General features: G+C 32.0%; 1 protein-coding gene across 3 annotated transcripts in view; it reads left to right on the forward strand.

Annotated features, from left to right (window-relative positions):
- LOC149807665 (uncharacterized) overlaps positions 1 to 14,669 on the forward strand; it is a 108,402-nt gene that overhangs the window by 70,383 nt on the left and 23,350 nt on the right. For all 3 annotated transcript variants that reach the window (XM_089969462.1, XM_089969470.1, XM_089969456.1), the window contains exons 6-10: positions 2,689 to 2,783; positions 6,907 to 6,971; positions 10,920 to 11,031; positions 13,513 to 13,613; positions 14,157 to 14,213. In XM_089969462.1, coding sequence (XP_089825588.1) covers positions 2,689 to 2,783; positions 6,907 to 6,971; positions 10,920 to 11,031; positions 13,513 to 13,613; positions 14,157 to 14,213 — 430 coding nt within the window. The remainder of the gene's footprint in view (positions 1 to 2,688; positions 2,784 to 6,906; positions 6,972 to 10,919; positions 11,032 to 13,512; positions 13,614 to 14,156; positions 14,214 to 14,669) is intronic.

Below are 14,669 nucleotides of genomic sequence, written 5' to 3' on the forward strand. Positions count from 1 at the left end.
ACTGCCATCGGGAAAATCTTGGCTGGTGACGTCGATATTGTGCTTTCACCAGAAGACTTCTTATAATTCCTTGTTGATCCTAAATGGTATCACGGTACCAATTGTTTTTCCATAGACCTCAGTGCTAGTGTTTTGGGAAATAAACATACTTGCTATCCTACCTCAGCGTGTCATACTGGGTACTTCTTTGCATTTAAAAGAGATAACTCTGCTTGAACTAAACAAGGGTAATAGTTCTCCAGTCACAATAAACGCATTTTCAATGATGCGTATCACAATTTAAAAAAATCAAAATATTCAAAATAAGATCTATATATGAATTAACATAATCTGATAAGTTGCCAAGAGACTCACCTTTTTAAAGGCCTGATAGTAACTACAGTTCTTACACAATGCACAACTTGTGTGTGTGTGTGTGGGGGCGGGGGGCGGAATTAAACTCCGCCCACCCAGTGATGTACAATTGGTACCGTTATAAGAAATGAAAAGGGTGCCAAACTGATATTCAATATGACCACTGTGAAAGCCATCTTGATAATCTAGTTATTGTTATTCCTTCAAAACAGAAATTTATGATGTCTTGTTGACTTAATCAACATGGGGTTTCTGCCTATATAAATCTTATGATACCTAGTTGGTCCTGAATGAAAATAGTGGCATAAAAATGGCCGCCTTATCGGCTTTCTTAAAAAATCTCCTTGAAACTACTCCCCCCTTCCCGGATGGATGGTTATACTGATGAAGGGTTTCCACCAAGAGATTCTTTCCACACTCAGGAATTAAAATGAATAAATTATTTGTCTTCTCTTGAATGCATGGAAATTATTTTCGGCATTATAGCGCCAGACGCGTCTACTGATTGTTGTTTCTTTTTCTTTCTTTACTTTATTGGAATCATTACGCTTCGGATTCTTCTCCTTATGTCATTAGTTACTTTAAAACATATTTTCTTTTCATGCTTTAATTGAATCTTAAGATTACGCAATATCGTCCGAAACTTTTGAAGTTTTTAAGGTTACTCACAACTCAGGTTGTTGTAGCATCCATACCCCCTTCATAAACATCTTCATTTTGTCTGTGATTTTATCGTTATTTTACACTGTTTAAAAAATATCTTAATATTGTTATGACAAAAAATGCCAGCACAATCCAACTATGCATTAAAGCAACTGCAAAATAAATAAATAAAAATAAAAAGTATATACAGTACTGTATTTAACTTTTCACAGAAAATAATAGAGAAAAAGAAATATTTTATGTAAACTTTCAGTCATGAAAACAATATTTTTCGATCAATTAGTCTAAGCAAATTCTAATACAGGTAGGCATTTAAAAGGAATAAATATCTGGATTGTTTTGTTACACTGTCCTTATAGATTTCTTTTAAAAAGAAAGGTAGCAGATGTTAACAATTCCTTTTGTTTTTCACTTTCACATGAATAAAACATGAATAAAAACAAGCTTTACACATAATATGGCTTTTGGATTGGACACACACTCATAAATGTAAATTCTGAGTAATTAAAGCTGCAAATTCTGCATTGGCCGAGGCACATTTCCCCAAAATTTCCTTTTATATACCACATACATTTGTAAATTATGCCTCCAGAACAGTCTGGTTATATTCTCTAGTGACTGCTTCATTAATTAACCCCAAACAACTTTCAGTTACTGGATTTGTTTTTAATATATACACTGTGCAAAAAAATGTTCACTTTTTGGAGAATTCTATTTTTTGCAGGCAATAAAATAAGTTGTTTGCACTTGCTATGAGCAAAATCGATGAAAAGGACTATCCATTATTTGCTAATTTGTTATTTCTGATGTTTTGACCTTCTCAAAAATACCATATTTATTAATGTGAGATGAAATTTTTAAATTTGGCCTGTTATCTGGGTCTTTTATCTTAAAAATAAAAATCATAATTTAATTGATTTTCTCGAATTTGTAGCAGAATAGTTTGTTCTTTTTTTTGCATTATTCGCAAAAAATTAAATATTGCTGTTTCAGGAGCAAAAACCTGTAACAAATGGCATGATCTTATTAGTCCTACAATGTAAGACACATCACCGGATATTTCTGTTGGGGGGAGTGTGACTAGGATTTTGCTGACTCACGTTAGTCCTACAATGTAGGACAGAGCACATGTTTTTGTTTAAGTGCTATCACCACCACCACCCTACCCCACCCCGAACAAAAATATCAGGTGATGTGTGTTACATTGTAGGATTAGGCTCAGGTGAGAATGTATAGTCTCATCATTTAAATTCACGAAAGTGTTGTAAAATATGATAATTGATAACAATAACCGATTTTTATCAGATATGTTAGTGAAAACGTGTATTCATATAATTTTCATCTCATTCGGTAAATATAATAATAAAGGATAATTATCATTCCGTTCTTATTATGATTTACGAGAATCCACAGATTTGAAAAGAAATAGGTCACATAGCTTGGTATATGGGTATTTATTGTTAATTTGAAAACGGAGAAAACATCGTACACTAGAGTCAACAACTTTACAAAACAGAAATTAATTCCACCCCAGCAGGGGTGAATACCCTCGAAATTGACACTTATTTAAATGCAGGTATATGATACGAGTGAAGCCCATGTTTGTTTTTTTTTAATTTTATTACCGGGAAATGGTATTATTATACGTAACATTGTCTTTTTGTATTACAGGGAGGTGGACCCAGCAGGTTACAAATATTTCCTGGAAAGTCCTATTTCTACAACTCAAAGAATAGATGATGACAGAATTACATACCTTAACAAAGGTAAGAAATTACTTGATTGGATATTTAGTTAGATGAGCTCATTAGTGCTACCCCTGGTGTTGGCATCAGTTTATATATATATATATATATATATATATATATATATATATATATATATATATATATATATATATATATATATATATCGAGAATTAATTTAAAAATGCACTTTCATTTTTAAAGAATTAGTAAACTTATTTTTATGATATTAGTTTATACTTTCACTAGTTAAGTTATTCTGTAAATTAGAATAATATAAAAATATTCTTAACTAATTGTAAACAGGGGGTCTTGATTTAAAAAAAAGAAGAAAAAAATGAATAATGAATGTCGTATAGTGTTTTGTAATTTAGACCTTTTGGATATACCATATTAAGACAGTGAATGAATCCAATAGGTTGAAAGGAGAAATCTTGCAAAGTATGGGAACTCTTGTTAAAATGCACGGCAACATGAGATGAAAATGATTGTTCAATATAATTTTTTATGTCAGATCTATGTTGGTTCATATGTTTAGATATTTGTTGACTGGTTTGTCCAATTTTTATAATTCTTTAAAAGTGAAAGTGCATTTTTCAATTAATTTCATACATTATGATTAATTATCTATAAAATACTTGATAATAAGTATTATGCACACCATAATTTTTTACTATATAAATTGAGTTCTGATGAAATATTGAACATTCGTCAATGATATATCAAGATATAATATAATATTTTTGATTTTGATTTTTTAAATTATTTTTTAAAATCTTTTTAAAATGTGCATTATACATAATAAAAATATTAATAAAACTGTTTATCTCTATTTATTCATACATTATATATATATATATATATATATATATATAATAGTAATAGATGTGACTTCTATAAATTGCAACCATTGTTCCTTCATAGATCACAGTGACACATTTTCATGCTCCACTGGTTTTGGTTGAATTTTGTGTTTCTTGAATATATCTCAAGAGCTTATTATACTAGATCACAGGCACTTGATTCTGGGGGAAACTAATGTGTACACTCACTAATTAACACTTGGTGTTAACTGGCGAGATTACACATTAGTTTCCCTCCCGAATCAACTTCCGGTACTTGATTCATGAAACAAGGCGATTTTGGTGACCTCGGTCAGTATCACATCCCTATAACAAAAGAAAGTAACTGACTTGCATTTCACAGTTTACTTTCTCAGATTAAGTTGTAGCATTTATCTCATGTCCACATAGGCTTTTGCACACATATTGTTCTTCCTATATTGATAAAACTTGGAGAGAAGATGCAGTGTTACAGCCTATCTTGTGCTGAAAATGGTATTAAACCCTACAACAACAACAAGCATACTCTCCTGCCTAGAATCATGTGACTTGGTGAGGGGATGCTTCTTGGTAATTTTTATATACTCGGCCCATGGCTTCCTATGCATGGGATGATCCAGTACATTTTTCACTTTTTTGGAAGATGACAAGCAGTCACAGAACCCGATAAGTCTGTTACCAAGTAGCGTGGCGTCCCACTAGGTCTGTCACGATGTAACATCATGTCATACCATATATTTATGATATGTATATTCAATCAAAAATAATTTCATCAAAATTTATTTCAGTAATACTTGTTCACATTTAAATCTGGTGGTAAAACAGTTTATTCTTTCCTAATAAGTGTATGTAATACATAAATACATTATATTGTACAGTTGAATTTTGTGGACAAGACCAAAGTACATAAGGCAGTTTGCCCCATTTTACTTCTAGTCTCACCAAAGTATCCAACAGTACAAAAACAGTATAATATATAGTTATGTGTGCAAGAACTATGTTTATAATAATGGTCATACTTACAAGGATAACAGCTTTTGCACCAGATTTAAGAAGTTCTTTTTCTTGAAAAGTTGAGAGAAAAAAATCCCACAAAATTAGTCACTTGTTCATACCAGTTCATTATAGTGCCTTAATTTTGATATCAGAAAAGAATGTCTGTTTTTATTGGTTTATATCCAAGTTATGCCATCTCCAAAGGAGCCAGAATTTTTCTTTGTCAAAGATCACTTTAGTCAGAATATATTTTCTATGTTTTGGTAACTAATGCAGACTTCTAAAAGTGGGTAGTATGTACTTGTTGACTACATTCTGCTTATTTCTGTCCATTTATGTTGAGAAACATAGATTTCCACTTGCACTGAGTTTATCTGTCATAAGATTTCCATTTGCCAGGAGTTTATCTGTCATAATAGATTTCCCCTTGCTAGGATTTTATCTGTCATAATAAATTCCATTTGCCAGGAGTTTATCTGTCATTATAGATTTCCGGGGCCCCGAGTGGCCGAGTGGTCTAAAGCGCTCTCCGTTACGGATCACTGCCATCTCACCTCTGTCTGCGTGGGTTCGAGTCCAAGGCTCAGCTAGCGTGGGTACGTGGGAAAGCCTGCCAGTAGCTTCTCGTGGGTCGGTGGTTCTTCCCTGGGTTTTTCAGGGTTCTTCCTCCACCATTAATACTGGCCGCCATGTATAGCCTATTGTGTGCTGAAAAATGGCGTTAAACCCTACAACAACAACAACATCATTATAGATTTCCAATTGCCAGTAGTTTATCTGTCATAATTGATTTACACTTGCATCTGAGTTTTATCTGTCATAATATTTCCACTTGCATTGAGTTTATGACATAATATATTTCCATTTGCCAGGCATTTATCTGTCATAATAGATTTCCTCTTGCCAAGAGTTTATCTGTAATAATAGATTTCCATGTTCCAGGAGTTTATCTGTCATAATAGATTTACACCTGCCAGGAGTTTGTCTGTCATAATAGATTTCCACTTTCCAGGAGTTATCTGTCATAATAGATTTCCACTTTTCAGGAGTTATCTGTCATAATAGATTTTCATTTGCCAGGAGTTCATCTGTCATAATAGATTTTCACTTGCCAGGAGTTTGTCTGTTATAATAAGAATGAAATCATAATTACCTGATACAAGTGATGACTTGGATTTTTGTTAAGGTTTGATGACATACAACCTCTAACATCAGTGCAAATAAATCTGTCATGTCACTAACACTTATAGCCAAGCTTGGATCTGACCTTAAATCTACTGTATGTACTCACTTATAAGGTGAGTCCAACTGCACACTGTACCAGTAGATCTGGATCTATGCAGTTTGTTGGGAGTAATCAGTAGAAAGAACAACATGGATCCTGATCTGCAGGCACATAATGCTATGGCAGATCAGGATTTTTGTTGTTTGCAGCATGACTGGACTTATAAGTGAGTATATATGGTATTTATGGATGTATGTATATTTGTATGTAGGCATGGATGTATGTATATTTGTATGTAGGCATGGATGTATGTATATTTGTATGTAGGCATGGATGTATGTATATTTTTGTTGAGATATGTTTAAATTTCTAATTTTCTTGCAGTCATGGGTTTCAATACCTATTTATGATCCTTAAATAAGTATCCCAGTCTAATCTCCTTACTACAGTAGGAGACTGTGTTACAGTATTTGTTAATCCTGCAACATTGGAAATGCAAGGAATAGCTATTTCAACAGTCAGGACAACATCATGTTTAAGTTGCAGAGTCTCACTTGACTACATATGTAGGCGATGACCTTTTCATTGAAATATCAGAACCCCTGGGCTCAGGTTTTCTTTTTCTTGAATTGCAAGTATCATAAATTTACTCCGCTGAACAGTAGATGTAAAAGAGAAGCTTAATTTTATGCAAAGCAAGTATTATTTGTTTATATCGCATTTAAAATATTGGTACATGTTAAAAGTAAACATTTTTTGGCTGTACAGAAGATTTATTATTAACCTCTCCAGATCAGAGTATAGGAATGTCTCAATCAGAATCAACATTGCATTTATCCCCTTCCCCATTTATGGAATGACGAGACAGTTTTACAATTTCATATTAAATTTCTTGCATTTTATTCCATTGTTGTAAAATGTCTAGCCAGTGGAATAAACTGTATTGAAAAACAAAATCAAAATGGGATTGTTGTATATGAATCTGTTACACCAGTATGCAAAATACTATCAGCAGAAATTACATAAATTCCTCTCTTCTCATCAGGTATTTATGAACAATGCTGTTTCCTTTTTTGTACAGGCCAATATTATGGGTTGACATTACAGTTCAATGGAGACAGGGTACTAAAAAATCAAACAGTGAAGGTGAGTTGAAATATGCTACATTGTAATGATAAAGTACTTGTAAGTTGCATACACAGAATGCATTACGTAAGGTCATATCCAGTAATGCAGAGCCGGAAATCTAATATATTGTCTCTTCTTCATTGTTTACAGATAGAAGAGGAAACTACTTTATGCCTTTAAGAGAAAACTACTTTATGCCTTTGATAGGAAAACTACTTGATGGCTTTAAGAGGAAACTACTTTATGGCTTTTAAAGAAAACTAATTTATACATTTAAGAGAAAACTACTTGATGCCTTTGATAGGAAAACTACTTGATGGCTTTAAGAGGAAACCACTTTATGCCTTTAAAAGAAAACTAATTTTTACATTTAAGAGGAAACTACTTTATGCCTTTGATAGGAAAGTACTGTATGCTTTTAGAGGAAACTACTTTATGCCTTTAAGAGGCAATGACTTTATGCTTTTAAGAGGAAACTAGTTTATGCTTTTAAGAGGAAACTACTTTATTCCTTTAGAGGAAACTACTTTATGTCATTAAGAGGAAACTACTTTATGCCTTTAAGAGGAAAACTACTTTATGCCTTTAAATGGAAACTACTTTATGCATTTAAGAGGCAACAACTTCATACCTTTAATAGGAAACTACTTTATGCCTTTAAGAGGAAACGACTTTATACCTTTAGAGGAAACTACTTTATGCCTTTGATAGGAAAACTACTTTATGCCTTTGGTAGGAAAACTGCTTTATGCTTTTAAAAGAAAACTACTTTATGCCTTTCATAGGAAAACTACTTTATGCCTTTCATAGGAAAACTACTTTATGCCTTAAAAAAAACTACTTTATGCCTTTAAAAGAAAACTACTTTATGCCTTTAAAAAGAAAACTACTTTATGCCTTTAAGAGAAAACTACTTTATGCCTTTAAAAAGAAAACTACTTTATGCCTTTAAGAGAAAACTACTTTATGCCTTTAAAAAGGAAACTACTTTATGCCTTTAAGAGAAAACTACTTTATGCCTTTAAGAGGAAACTACTTTATGCCTTTAGAGGAAACTACTTTATGCCTTTGGTAGGAAAATTACTTTATACTTTTGATAGGAAAACTACTTTATGTCTTTAAAAGAAAGCTAATTTATGTCTTTAAAAGAAAACTACTTTATACCTTTGACAGGAAAATTACTTTATGGCATTAAGAGGAAACTACTTTATGCCTTTAGAAGAAACTACTTTATGCCTTTGATAGGAAAACTACTTTATGCCTTTAAAAGGAAACTATGCCTTTAGAGGAAACTACTTTATGCCTTTAAAAGAAAACTAATTTATACATTTAAGAGGAAACTACTTTATGCCTTTAAGAGAAAACTACTTTATGCCTTTAAGAGAAAACTACTTTAAGCCTTCAATAGGAAAACTACTTTACAGTTTTAAAAGAAACTAATTTATACATTTAACAGGAAACTACTTCATGCCTTTAAGAGAAAACTACTTTATGCCTTTAAGAGAAAACTACTTTAAGCTTTTCAATAGGAAAACTACTTTATAGTTTTAAAAGAAACTAACTTATACATTTAAGAGGAAACTACTTCATGCCTTTAAGAGAAAACTACTTTATGCCTTTGATAGGAAAATTACTTTATGGCATTTAGAGGAAACTACTTTATGCCTTCAGAGGAAACTACTTTGTGCCTTTGATAGGAAAACTACTTTATACCTTTGATAGAAAAACTACTTTATGATTTTGATTGGAAAACTACCTTATGCCTTTAAAAGAAAACTATTTATGCATTGAAGAGAAACATTCTGTATGCTTTAAGAGGAAACTACTTTATGCCTTTAAGAGGAAACTACTTTTTGCCTTTAGAGAAAACTACTTTATGCCTTTAAGAGGAAACTACTTTATGTCTTGAAGAGGAAACTACTTTATGCCTTTAAGAGAAAACTACTTTATGCCTTTAAAAGGAAACTACTTTATGCCTTTAAGAGAAAACTACTTTATGCCTTTAGAGGAAACTACTTTATGCCTTTAAGAGGAAACTACTTGATATCTTTTGATGGGAAATAACTTTATACCTTTAAAAGGAAACTACATTATGCCTTTTGATAGGAAACTACTTTATGCCTCTAAAAGAAAAACTACTTTATGCCTTTAAAAGAAAAACAACTTTATGCCTTTGATAGGAAAACTACTTTATGCCTTTGATAGGAAAACTATTTTATTTTTTTAAGAGGAAAACTACTTAATGCCTTTAAAAATAAACTACTTTATGCCTTTAAGAAACAACTACTTTATGCCTTTAAGAGGAAACATATTTTATGCCTTTAAGAGGAAACTACTTTATGGCCTTAAGAGGAAAATTACTTTATGCTTTAAGAGGCAACTACTTTATGCCTTTAAGAGGAAACTACTTTATGCCTTTAAAAGGAAAACTGCTTTATGCCTTTAAGAGGAAAATTTTTTTATGCCTTTAAGAGGAAACTACTTCATGCTTTTAGGAGGAAAACTACTTTATGATTTAACAGGAAACTACTTTATAGCTTTAACAGGAAATTACTGTATGCCTTTAAAAGGAAAACTACTTTGTGCCTTTAGGAGCAAAACTACTTTATGCCTTTAAGAGGAAATTACTTTATGCTTTTAAGAGGAAACAGATTTATGCCTTTAAGAGGAAAACTACTTTATGGCTTTAAAAGGAAACTACATTATGCTTTTAAGAGGAAACTGCTTTATGCCTTTAAGAGGAAACTACTTTATGCCTTTAAGAGGAAACTACTTTATGCCTTTAAGAGGAAACTACTTTATGCCTTTGGTAGGAAAACTACTTTATGCCTTTAAAAGGAAAACTACTTTATACCTTTAAGAGGAAAACTACATTATTTCTTTAAGTTGAAAATTATGCCCTTAAGAGGGCAATTGGGTTTTAAATTGTGCTAATGCCTGTGGTGCTTTTCTTTTTAGATAGTCAGTGTAAATTTGCACTCAACTGTTTACCTGCAGCCACACGCATCTGTGAGAATCAGTCATTGCTTAATTGTAGCTCTTTCTATTCTTTTGGATCTCTGAGGTTGACCATTGAATTTGGCAATTCACTGTTCCTTACTGTAGATTTGAATCCATAAATGTTGGATTCACAGGTAAACTGTCTAGACCTTATCTGCCATGGGAAAGTCATTTGCCTTGGCACAATATTATCTACTTGTGTTATTGTGCTGAAAAACACCCAATCAAACTAGTCCTTTTTGCTACAAGTGCAAATTATTCTCAGAATGCAATAAGTAGGTAATGATAAAGTGGTCAAAGGTATACAAAAGAATATTATTTTATACTTTCTTCATGGTTCATGGTATGATAGAAGTACATGTACTAAAAATCACCCAACTGCTCTGGTGGCCTAGTGGTTAGAGCGTCCGTCTTGAAAGCTGGAGGTTGTGGGTTTGATCCCCGGCCAAGTCATACCAAAGACTTACAAAAATGGTACCAACAGCTGCCTCGCTTAGCTTTCAGCATTAAGAGACTGTGTTAGAATTGGTTGGTCTGGTATCAGGATAATGTGACTGGGTGGGACATCATGCTACATGTCTGCAGCATGATGCCTCAGTGCTAGACATCACTATAAACTGCCATGCTGCAGACATCATAGCGATATGACTGAATTTTTTTAAAAGCTACTTTAAAAATCCAAAAAATCACCCTAAAGTGGGTCACAGTGTTCATTTTTATATTATGTAATGGTCTTGATTTTTATTTTAAGTGGTTGCAGGGCTTAAATTTTGGGCAGTGAAACATAGTGGAAATGTACCATAGAAGGTTAATCAAATTTAGAAAATATGTCCACATGATCAATATATTAAGCTTTACTGATGAAAAGATAAATTCTTAATTTGTTAAAAAATAAATGCAAACCTAATTATTGTTGATTGGTTGAGTACTAAAATTTGTATATAATTGTGACAATTTCTTGTGTAGTCAGTAATAATGGCAGTGTTCAGAGAAGACAAACATTTGGAGGATGAGAGAAAGGCCTGGGATTTCTGGCACAGTCGGCAGCACAGCTTCAAACAACGGGTTATGGACATAGGTATTCCTTTATATCCACATTTTCCATTGATTGTTGTACCTTGCAACTAGAAATTTCATCATTTCTCCTCTGCATAAACCTGATTTATTTTTTAGTCCATTTGCCAATATTCACTTTATCCATTAATGGATTTTCTTCATACTTGGTATGAGTCATATGAAACTAAAGATTGTTCATTCTGTAACATTCTTGCTCACACCTGCAACCATGTGGTAATGGTCATAGTCATAGAAAATTTACTTAAAGTTTTTGTTTTTTCATATACTTATATTTCTTGCATCACATCAAGGATTTTCTATATACATTGAAGAATCCTTATTACAGTAAGATTATTCATTCTATGATATGCTGGCCAACCCTAATGACCTTGAAAATTTTGATTAAAGTTTTTGGCTGAATCAGTATGAAGCTAGGACAGTTCATTCTGCAACATACTCACTCAGTCTTTTGACCTTGTGTCCAGATCACATGATTCAATCATGAGCCCAACAAGCAGTCCTTGACTTTGTTTCATATTTGGAATCTTACGATGTCTGAGTATACCTTTGGACACACAAACACAAGGGTGGTATGTTCATTTAATGTACATTTAAGTTTGACTTCTGAAAGCCTAGTGGTTTGAGCATCTCTTAGCAGATGTGGGAGGTCATGGGTTCGATCCCCAGCCAAGTCATACCAAACACTTATAAAAATTGTACTAACAGCTGCCTTGCTTGGTGCTCAGCATTAAGAGGTTAGTGTTAGGACTGCTTGGCATGGTGTTAGAATAATGTGACTGGGTGGGACAATTAAGAGGTTAGTGTTAGGACTGCTTGGCATGGTGTTAGAATAATGTGACTGGGTGGGACATCATGCTACATGTCTGTGGCATGATGCCCCAGTGCTAGACATCACTTTAAACTGCCATACTGCAGACATCATAGTGATATGACTGAAATTTTTGTAAAGCTATGTTAAAAAGTCCAAATCACACACACACAAAGACTTTTTAAAGGAGATTTAAAGACACAGGTCTATCATGAAAGGACAAGAATTAGAGCATAATTTACATGCTGTCAATAAATACACCACATATCATCAATACATTTTTGTATTTAAAAACGTGATATGTAAAATATACTTAAAGATACTTAATTTTTCATATTAGCATTGTAAATGTTAAGATTTTAAGCAAATCCAGCTGTAAACTGCATAATATGCCAGCAGATCAGGGTCTGTATGTTTCTATTACTGATTACTCCTAATAAAGTGCATAGACAAAGATCTGCCAGTGCATTATGCAGTGGCAGATCTGTAACTATACAGTTTACAGCTGAATTCTACTTAAAACTGAGTACATATGTAACAAATATTGACAAAATTAAATCTATCCCCCAACAATACTCCCAAACCACATATTTTTCCCATGAATGATTCAGATTTTGCAGTATTTGTATATTAAGTTTTGCATTTATGCTGTTCAAAGTAATGTCAGAATCACAAAAACTACATGCTATTTTGTATGTTTTAATGCATTTTTGTACCATTATGACTTGTCACAAAATCTACATGCTATTTTGCATGTTTTAATGCATTTTTGTACCATTATGACTTGTCACAAAATCTACATGCTATTTTGCATGTTTTAATGCATTTTTGTACCATTATGACTTGTCACAAAAACTAAATGCTATTTTGCATGTTTTAATGCATTTTTGTACCATTATGACTTGTGACAAAAACTAAATGCTATTTTGCATGTTTTTAATGCATTTTTGTACTATTATGACTTGTCACAAAAACTAAATGCTATTTTGGATGTTTTAATGCATTTTTGTAACATTATGACTTGTCACAAAAACTAAATGCTATTTTGCATGTTTTATTGCATTTTTGTACCATTATGACTTGTCACAAAATCTACATGCTATTTTGCATGTTTTAATGCATTTTTGTACCATTATGACTTGTCACAAAAACTAAATACTATTTTGCATGTTTTAATGCATTTTTGTACCATTATGACTTGTCACAAAATCTACATGCTATTTTGCATGTTTTAATGCATTTTTGTACCATTATGACTTGTCACAAAATCTACATGCTATTTTGCATGTTTTAATGCATTTTTGTACCATTATGACTTGTCACAAAAACTAAATGCTATTTTGCATGTTTTAATGCATTTTTGTACCATTATGACTTGTCACAAAAACTAAATGCTATTTTGCATGTTTTTAATGCATTTTTGTACTATTATGACTTGTCACAAAAACTACATGCTATTTTGCATGTTTTAATGCATTTTTGTGCCATTATGACTTGTCACTAAAACTAAATGCTATTTTGCATGTTTTAATGCATTTTTGTACCATTATGACTTGTCACAAAAACTACATGGTATTTTGCATGTTTTTAATGCATTTTTGTACCATTATGACTTGTCTGTCTTTGGAGTCCATGGTCAGTAGTATAATTTGTATTGTTTTTTACAATTTTTAGATACAAAAAATAGCATTGGAGTTTTACCAAGCAATGTGGAGGAAATTGCCTACAATGCAGTTGCAGTTCGATGGACACCACAAGAAACACCTACAGTGAAGGCTAGGATACATTTTGAACTTATCTGTTTCCATCAGTTGAAATATATATTTAATATGAAGAATACAAGACAGAAATTCAAAGCTTGCCAAGATCTTGCCAACATTAAAATTAATTTATGATAGATACATTTTATTTGCCATTTCAGGCAAAAGCTTGAATCTGCTTTGCTAGGAATAATAGATTCTGTAAGATTGTTACAAGTTCTTGAGACAGAAAATGCCAGAATAAGTATGGCAAACTATTGTTACGGTTTTGTATGAAAAAATACGTCTTTTGTAAATGAGATACAAGTCTGATCTAATGAAAGTTTTTGAACAAGAAAAATTTAAATAGTGTTATTATATTGTTTCAATTTTTAACAGAATTAGCAAATTAAAATAAGCCTGTAAATTAAATTGAAGCATCATGTATCAATCTAAAAGAGCATACAAGAAAATAAGGTATAACATCTATTCTTAAAGTTTTAATTTTGTTTCTTTTTTGACATCCATTTTAAAACCTTTAGGAGTTTAAAATCATATCCTGATCACTTTTTTCTCCAGATGAATGTTGCCATCCACTGCCTGAGTACAGACTTTAGTAATCAAAAGGGAGTAAAGGTACATGAGGCCAACAATTTAAATTATAAGTTGTTTGTATTGATAATATTTGAGGCTTAGAAATTTAAAACTTCATTTATGAAAAGTATGTCTTTACCCTTGACACTTGTGTAGCATATCATTAGATATTCATTATACTACTAATACTACTAATAATAATAATAATAATAATATAACAACAACAACAACAGCAAGAATAATAACATAATTTTCTGTCTGGTTTTGTTTCTTTAATATTTTGTCAAATGCCAAGTTTAATTATTAAAATCCTTAAATTTGTTCTACTGGGTTCATATCTCTGAAGTGTTTAGTCATTTACTGGGTTCATATCTCTGAAGTGTTTAGTCATTTACTGGGTTCATATCTCTGAAGTGTTTAGTTAATTACTGGGTTCATATCTCTGAAGTGTTTAGTCATTTACTGGGTTCATATCTCTGAAGTGTTTAGTTATTTACT

Source organism: Sinohyriopsis cumingii, chromosome 1, assembly GCF_028554795.1.
Source record: "Sinohyriopsis cumingii isolate HCF-2022 chromosome 1, ASM2855479v2, whole genome shotgun sequence".
Taxonomy (NCBI): Eukaryota; Metazoa; Mollusca; class Bivalvia; order Unionida; family Unionidae; genus Sinohyriopsis; species Sinohyriopsis cumingii.